Genomic DNA, 8,843 nt, shown 5'->3' on the forward strand with positions numbered 1-8,843 from the left:
ATACTTTCGGACACACATTTAACATGCAGAGATTTGAATGTTTGATGTTTGATGTCCTGTTGTCCACTGCGGTGTATGTGTTTTAATACGGTTTGAAAAGTGTTCTTTTCCGCCCCCAAACTTAATGTATCCCAAAAAGTCGAAATGAAAACACTTCTCAGGATATGCTGAAGTTCCGAAGTCTGAGTTTCGCGGACGTACCTGAAAGCTTCCTGCCTCGCGACAGTTCCGGCCGCGGCATTGTTGCTCGCTGCGGCGTCTCACTTGTTTTTCCGCAGCTAAAACAAAAACTAAAACCAAACATCTTCTGTTTTCCAGGAGAGATGCTCGTTTTTCCAACCGCCTAATGTTGTTTTCCGTATAGTCGTTTCGTTCATCTCGGTTTTTTTTATTGAAATAAACGCCAGGCACGCTGCTTGCTTGCTTTGCTAGCTAGCTAGCTCGAAGCTAGCTTGAACCAGTCGCCAAGATGAACTCCAGCACACACGTCATTCAGGTGACCAACGTGTCCCCGAGCACGACGTCCGAACAAATGAGGACTCTGTTCGGCTTCCTGGGGAACATAGAGGAGCTGAAGCTGTTTCCACCTGAGTGAGTATCGTCCACTATCCGGTGGGGGGTGTAAATCTTCGGTAGCTGCTGCCGGGCTCCGGTCGAGGCCTTCGACCGTTGACTAGGCCTCTCCGCTAAATGCTAATGCTAACATTTGCCCGCGCCCTCGGAGAGCAGCAGTCCCATCCCCGGCTCTAAAACCTCGGATACTTTAGATCTAAACGTCGGAGCTATTTCCTCAGTTAAATGTCAACAACAAGCAAATGCTCAGAAAACGGAGGGAGGAAAATCGAGATTCCCGATTCACGTGTTGTTAAAGATTCCCCAATCTGAAGGGGATAAATGCGGGTGAAGAGGAAATGAAGAAAATGTATGTTTGATAAAAAATAAATACGTTTCAGGATAAATTTGCTCCAGTTAACGAAAATACTGTTAAATCCACATTAGACCAGTAGTTTTGTGATATGAGTGCAGTCCAGATTTAAGTTCTCTCTTATCTCTAATTACCAGGATGCCCCCCCCTCGAAAAAAAAAAACCAAACAAACATAAATATTCATTTTACACTGAGAAAGTAGAATCTGATCCAATAACTTAATAAGATGAAACTATTTTTAGATTAATCTCGACAGCAGTTGATTCAGTTTTTAATAAAAGTAAACTGAATGCATTTTGGTTGTTGGACTGCAAAAATTTGACAGTTAATTGAGAAAATATTCACTTTGTTGAGTATTCTGTACCAAACATTTGTCTTCCATTCCTAAAAATACTGTAATATTCTTTATTTTATTTTGTTTTTTTTGTCTTTTTTACATCCCACAAATTCAGACGTAATGAACAATGTTAATTGTGACTCATTTGCTCCATCTGTGGTTATACCAGTGAAATGCTGGGATTGGACTTTTTGGACATTTTTTTTTGTAAAATGTACCAAAAGTTGTAATTCCTTGTGTGGTCCAGTTCCCAGTTGAATTGACATATTTTAACATTGACCATTGAAGGAAATAATTGTCCTCTGTTTTCTACTTCCTTCTAATGAGTTACACCTGTCTACTGCACAGGTAGGATGTAAACTGCTTCTCAGACGAGATAAAGATGCCACAGTATTAGTATTTCATCTAGTGTGAAAAGATGTGTCCCTGAGGACACAAACTCAAGGCTTGAAGAGGTCATTTTGTGTCTCCTTGTTTGTATTCTTTGCACAACATATCTGTATTTTTTTCCAGTGACTCTCCCTTGCCTGTGACTTCACGTGTCTGTTTTGTAAAGTTCCTTGAGTCTGAATCGGTGGGAGTTTCTCAACACCTGACGAACACCGTCTTCGTGGACAGAGCCCTGATCGTGGTCCCCTTTGCGGAAGGTGGGTCTCTTGTTTTATTCCTGTGTCACTCACGTGGCAGTCTCTGAACGTACATCACAATGTGTAGGTGTATTTACTAGAATTGCAAACACCCAGCAAAATTAGCTAAGCTTTTCACTGCTTGGCATTTCTAGGTATGTAAACGGGAAATGTACATTTGTGTCTATGTCTTACAACCTAGCTGTAAACTTCTCTCTCTGTTATTTGTGTTGTGGTTTTCGTAGTGGGCAAGTCATTTGCAGAGAGTCCCTTCCTTGCTGGCTGAAAGTGGTCCTCTGCTGCCATCAGGAGATTAGAAAAAATAATGGCACCAGGCTCGCAAGCCCCCTTCTGTCTCTTGTTCTGCAGTAATATATTAACTCTTAATTTTTCTCCTCTGTTCAAGGCATCATTAAAAAAAAAAAAAAGAAATTAGCCACACAACTCTTAAGTAAAATGGGGGGGGGGGTGCAGGGAAATCCAACTGTTCACACAATCAGGGTATTTTTTATACACTTCTAATTACACGTAGGCAAGCATCAACCTAGGGATGCCCCGAGCAGATCTGTATCAAGGCACTTTTTAAATTCACAGAAGCTTGAACCATTTCTTATCCTTTGTTTATATTTTTACCTTTTCCTTCCTCTCAAAACACCTCCCAGTGTCACTGATGCTCCATTAAAGGCTAAAAACAGCCACATTTCAGCACCGATTTCAGCTACATGTTGCAGATGTTATGCCTCCAGTTGGAAATGCTCCTTTAAAGCTTTGCACAACTGATTTTGCATACCAAGACCCTGCAACAACTCTCAGGTGCTTTCAGTTGCTGGCTGATTAGACCTGTATGCATGGTGGGCGTTTGCTCCAGATTCCAAGTGTAAGTCGTCCTGCCCGAACAGGTTCGAGGGAGATGCCAATCAAGTACGAGGTTACAGGCTGGGACAGTCACCCCGAGGAGGTCTAATCAGTCCGACAAGTGAAAAACCTGACTGGGTTAACTGGGCCTTGTCCAGCAAACGCTTCCTTATCGCGCTGCCTTTTTCAATCCAATCTCGGCCTCTCTACGCCAAGCTGTGCCACGGCATTCCAAAGAAAAATATAAATACTGGATCAGGACTTGGTATCTGCAGATTTTATCCAACAAACCTGCTCAGATCGGAAACAAAAAGAAAAATGTTCGGGACCTCCCTACGCCACACACAAAGCATGCAAGATAGAATAACTAATCAGCTCTGCATGCAGGAGCAGATTTTCAAAATGTGTGCCATTGTCTACACAAATGTTCTTCAGATGTTGTGGGAGCTAATTTGGATGTCAATCACACATCAAAGGCCTTTTGGCCTTTCCTTGGTTCAAACCTTGTGCTGTTTATTTACTCTGTACTTCTGTGTTTCCAAATTTTCCACCAACACACGATAGAAGAAAAAAACTGCTTGATGTTGCAGTAAAAATGCTTATTTATTGACCCTCTCCACACATGACTCTGAAAGAGTTGAGTGAATCTCACATTTAACAGTGGTGTTTCTTTTTGTTGTTGTGTTTTACAGTTCTTTTTCCTGGTTCAGCCAGCCCTATATACCTGGCCCTGCTGAAAATGCCACCAACAGTTTTGTCTTCTGCAGCCTTATCCCGTTTCTCAAGTGTCCTTTCTGTTGTGCGTGTGTGTGTGTGTGTGTGTGTGGGTGTGTATGCGAGTGTGTCTCTCACTCTCTCTCTCTCTCTCTCTCTCTCTCTCTCTCCCTCTCCACCCCCCCTTTTAAAATGTAAAAATGTCAGATTAAAAATAGCCTGTTTTCAGATTGCACAACCATGGATGATCATCTCCTTTGGTTTACTGTTTGGTTTTTCTTCAGCTTTGGGCACATTTTCATGATTTCTATCATGGCTTTTGCTGGCTTTAGCCCATAACTGTATATTGCAGATTATCTTGGACATTGTTTTGTTGTTTTTCTTGTGACTAAAGCTTGTTAGCAGTACTTTATCTGGTTGCCAAGTTATTTTTTTATTTAATGTGTGGTGGGATTGTACAAAGTCACCACCAACAAAAGCCCAGAAAAGGTAAAATGACTGAACCTTTTCTGCTTTTTTTTTTTTTAATTGGTTGTGGTAAGTGATGTTGAAATGTACCTTTTGTGTTTACACCAAAATCATGAACTTTGTTTTCTGTATCTCAATGTTTTTGTGTGCTTTATAGCGAAGCAGCCGGCGCGAGTCGCTTGTTCATAAAACATCTAATGAAAGTTGAGAGCACATCCCACGGGACAACTGGCTGTGCTTGCTTACGTTTGGTTCATGACTTAAAAAACAAGTACAGGTGATAAAATCTTGGCAGTGTTGACCACAGTGTGTATTGTGACTTTTAAATTCATAGCTGCTAATCCTACAATCATACTATGAGAGAAAAAAAAAAAAGAAGTCAGGGATCAAGATTTACAGACAAGACAAAAAGTGGATTTTTTCCTATTTCTCACTACAGAGTAGATAGACTGAGGTGGCTTGTCTGCAAGTCTTGTCTGAGTGTTAATCGATGTTTGTGCGGAGCACGGACTGAAATGTGGTTTTTCTCCAGGAGTGATTCCTGATGAATCTAAAGCTATGTCCCTGCTGGCTCCAGCCAATGCCGTGGCAGGAATGATGCCTGGTGGAGGACTTCTCCCAACACCCAATCCTCTGGCATCTGTGAGTTCTTTCATTACATCTTGCTTAATCAAGTGTTTTCATATTTGACTATAGCCAAATCATATTGTGTGTCGTGTTTTTGAGTGCTCTGCAGTCATCTGAGCTGAATATGTGCTGCTTTTTCATCCCAACACTTTCTTCATATAGACATCTAAGTGTGAATGTTCGTACAAATGTTTATCACTCAAAGTATCAAATGTGGACAAATCTTGTTAAAAAGCAACATTTACAGTCGCAGAGCAACAACATGCTGATTCTAAATCAGATCAGATGTTGAGACTGAAAACATGTTCACTCGTGGCTTTACTGTGATGATAGTTGAGTCAGTCAGAAACATGCTGTGTGGTGAATGACCTTTAATGAGACGGTCAGCTGATTATGGCACGAGGCGGGAAAGCAAACCAGGAACAGATTCTGACCTCCTTTCTTTGTGGATGTGGCCAATTTTGTTTCTGGAGAAGAGCGGACGTGTGAACTGACACTCAGTTGTCTTTGTCCACCATTTCAGATGGGAGGGACACCGTTCGGAGGTCTTGGAGCTCCCAACATGGAGCAAATGGCTGCCATGGGAATACCAGGACCAAACATGAACCCCCAGGTGAGTTCTGAGTGAGCCACAGTCGGGTCGCAGCATATTCCAAACAGATTTCAGTGTTTTAACGTCCTCGTCTCTCTCTTTCTCTCCCTCACAGGCTCTTTCTGCAGACTTCCTGAAGCTCATGCAGTCCATGGACCCAAAGTAAGAAACAGTCTCACCCAAACGGTGATTTAACGTTCCTCAATGTTCCTGTGAGGAAAAATCTAAATTGCCATGACTGTTGCAGATTGAATCCATTAGCGGCCGGATTGAACTTGAATCCAGGACTCAAAACGGACGCGTCCAATAAGGAGATCGAAGAGGCCATGAAGAGGGTCCGAGAGGCCCAGTCCCTGATTTCTGCCGCCATCGAACCAGGAAGTCAGTAGGAGAATAGTAGATTATCCTACTTTCCTTTTAAAGCCTTTCAGTGACATGACCTTAAAACTGTTCAGAACTTCATTTCATTTTTGCTTATCCAATCAGTCGATTGGTCTTCCCGATCTTCGATATTCATCTTCATCTCATTGTTTTTATAGATAAGAAGGATGATAAGCGTAAACATTCCCGCTCTCGTTCACGATCTCGCCGCAGACGGTCCAGATCTCGATCCAGACACAGGTAAAGACGCCTGCGCTGCGATAAACACGGGTTACACGCTGAGTATAGCTGAGTTTAAAATCTGCCCTACATTCATTTTGACAGACGCTCGAAGAGCAGGTCGCGGCGTAGGTCCCACTCCAGGAGCAGGAGGAGGTCTAAGAGTCCACGAAGGAGGAGGTCTCACTCCCGGGATCGAAGCCGCCGCAGTAGATCTAGGTCAGTTACTGTAATATCACCTTCAGCACCAACGCAGCCTTCTGTTGACTTCATTTAAAAACTTCCTGAGTGTATTCTCTCTAAACACACAGTGCTTTGCAAAAACCGATAACGAGCCAACAGCGAGGATTCAAAATGTAAATATGTGTGTTTGTATCAGAGAAATAAAATTAAATGTTTACTTTCTCATGCCGATGCAGTTAAATGTGCTGATGTCTGACTGTGTGCTGAACAGGGACAGGAGAAAGGAGGAAAAGTCCAAGAAACGGTCCAAGACGCCCCCGAAGAGCTACAGCAGTGCCAGGAGGTCTCGAAGCATCAGCCGGTGAGGGAGCAGTTGGTGTGACAGATTAGAGACGGAGCTGATGGTTCATTACTGCTCCACAGTGTTTTATCTAGAAAATCAGGAACAATTCTGTCGCTGTTTTTTTGTTTTCCGTATGACAATCAACTGATGTTGGTGATGTTTTTAAAAACGAAGGGAAAAAAAACCTGACAAATGAAACTGAAACAAAAATTATTAAAGTTCACGTCGTGTTAGTTGACTTGTGTTTTAACTTTGTGTGTCAGGAGACACCGGCGAAGCCGCAGTGCGTCTCGCTCGCCCAGGCGGCGGCCGTCCAGGTCTCCATCACCCAGACGGTGAGTCGTCACACCTTTTTAAATTTACACTCGCCGCCAAAGCTTTGGAGCACGGCAGCTAAATCTCTTTGTAACGTTTGCAGTCACAAGAAGGAGAAGAAGAAGGATAAGGACCGCGAGAAGGACCGGGACAGAGACAGGAGGGAGGACAGGGACCGGAGCAGGGACGAAAGAGAACGGGAACGCTCCACCAGCAAGAAGAAGAAGAGCAAGGACAAAGAGCGAGACCGAGACCGCAAGTCCGACAGCGAGAAGGGAGACGTGAAGGTGCGTCCGGCTGCCTCCGTCCGACAGCCCCCAGATCCTCCTCTTACGTTTTTAACGCCCGCAAATTGTGTTGCCAGGTGACCCGAGACTACGACGAGGAGGAGCAAGGCTACGACAGCGAGAAGGAGGGAGAGGAGGACGACGACGAGAGGAAGAGCGACTCCGACTCGGCCTCGTCCCCCAAAGGCCAGGAGGAGATGGAGCGGTCCGAGGGCCAAATTCCCAAAAAGTCCAAACTGAACGGAGACGATCACCATCAGGAAGACATGGAGATGAGCGATTAGTGAGTCGTCCCACTGTCCTTTTATATTTTTAATATTGGCCACAACGTGTCTGTGCCTGATCACTCAGCTAAAAAGGTTCTTTGTCTTAACTGTAGAAGCCGGGGGGGTTAGAAGGAAAGCCGTCTGTTTTGTAAAAACAAGAACTGAAGTATGAGTTATTTGGGACGTGTTTTTAAATGGTCACTTCTGTATTTTTTAAGATCCTTTTGTTTTGTTTTGTTTTTTTTCTTGCCTTTCGTTCTGAAACTTTCCCGACAGTCGAACACGCAGCTCTTTCCTCTGAACAGTGTGTGTGTGTAAATATTTCACTGGTCGGGTTCGATCCCCTCCCTCCGTCAGACTGTTAGTCACTCACACCAGCTTCGTATTTGTGTTTGGTTTTTGGTTTTTGTTTTGGTTGCTGAAACATTTTTGCTTGGACTGTAACGCACCTGGTCGTGTTTGAGCCGACGTTCCTATTTCCAGCCCTTTCTAAGTGTACACTGTAGACTGAAATGTGCGATGAAACTTTGTCTGCGATAGGTTTTCCAAAGGAAACTAATAAAATTGGGTCAAACTGTTTTTGTTTGTTGTTGTTTTTAAAGAACATGCACAAAATAAGATTCTTTCATACAAGTTTCAGAATTCTTCCATAAATAACGATGACATGTAAACCAAAAACACAAAGAGTCAACTTCCATTAGATATGTGGAAATTTTATTTTAGTATATTTTATATGAAAATAGTGTCGCAGACTTATACAACAGTTTTTTCAAAATGTCAAATTGAAGCAGCTGAGTTGATGGAGCGTGAAGTAAAACGTCAGTGAGGAGGCCGAACAGTTGAGCTGCAGGACGGGAGAACCAGAACAGAACAATCATTCTGTGTTCGGTTCTAATGATGCTGAAAACAAAATCCTCCTTTGAGCCACCAAATCGTGACGCCATGAAGGAAAGCAGCAGCTAAAAGTGAACTGTCAGTGAATTGTGCTTCTCACATGGTGGAGATGAGCGACGCCTCAAAACAAAAACAAACAAAAGGCGGGATAGTTAAAAGGGTCATTTTTTCCTTAAAAACAACACAAGTATGTACAAAAATAAACTGCCACCACATCACAAACCAAAGAGTCCCGGAATTACTTGACAACATAAAAAAACAAACATCTCTACAGCTCGTCTTCAACTCATCGGCACAAATAAAAATATGGAAGTGAGAGAGAAAAGACGAAAGCAGGTATTTACAATCTGCAGGGAAAAGTCTGAATCCTGTTGTGTGTAAAAATGGCATAAAGGTTGTTTATTTCCTAACGTCTTGTACAGTTTGTTACAAACATTTACAAAACTGAAGTGAAACAACGTTTTAACTGAAGCACTCCGACAGAGAAGAACTTTGTGGTACCGTAAAAATCTGCAGCATTTTCTGACGTCACTTCGGTGAAACTGGAACAAACAAACAAAACTAAAGTCGCTGTAGTGGACAAAAATGGTGCCCAAACGTTCAGTGATGCTACTCCACAAAAATCATCCTCACACACACACACACCATATGTGGCATTCAGAGTGGAACTCCACACAAAAAGATTTTAAAATCAAAAGAAAGTTTCAGTTCACTCACTTCTTTATCGGATAGTTTTTTCCATCTGACCTTAAATCTAAAATAACAAACTGCACTTTGAGATTAAAGTATGAAAAGAACTAAAAATGTCTC

General features: G+C 42.7%; 1 protein-coding gene across 3 annotated transcripts; it reads left to right on the top strand.

Moving 5' to 3' along the window:
- The first annotated feature begins 179 nt into the window (after window positions 1-179).
- srsf11 (serine and arginine rich splicing factor 11) lies at window positions 180-7,718 on the top strand. 3 transcript variants are annotated; one of them, XM_029500178.1, is made up of 13 exons: window positions 181-591; window positions 1,777-1,910; window positions 4,459-4,568; window positions 5,077-5,166; window positions 5,261-5,307; window positions 5,393-5,526; window positions 5,685-5,766; window positions 5,851-5,964; window positions 6,057-6,101; window positions 6,200-6,289; window positions 6,535-6,606; window positions 6,690-6,873; window positions 6,951-7,718. In XM_029500178.1, the coding sequence occupies exons 1-13, from the start codon at window positions 470-472 to the stop codon at window positions 7,155-7,157; spliced, it is 1,431 nt and encodes a 476-aa protein (XP_029356038.1). In that variant the 5' UTR covers window positions 181-469; the 3' UTR covers window positions 7,158-7,718. The 3 variants fall into 3 exon arrangements, with proteins under 3 accessions (XP_029356039.1, XP_029356038.1, XP_029356041.1); XM_029500179.1 differs by lacking the exon at window positions 6,057-6,101 and having other exon boundaries at window positions 180-591; XM_029500181.1 differs by lacking the exons at window positions 181-591; window positions 1,777-1,910 and adding an exon at window positions 3,766-4,203.
- Window positions 7,719-8,843: the final 1,125 nt, after the last annotated feature.

The sequence above is a fragment of the Echeneis naucrates genome, chromosome 4 (genome assembly GCF_900963305.1).
Source record: "Echeneis naucrates chromosome 4, fEcheNa1.1, whole genome shotgun sequence".
Taxonomy (NCBI): domain Eukaryota; kingdom Metazoa; phylum Chordata; class Actinopteri; order Carangiformes; family Echeneidae; genus Echeneis; species Echeneis naucrates.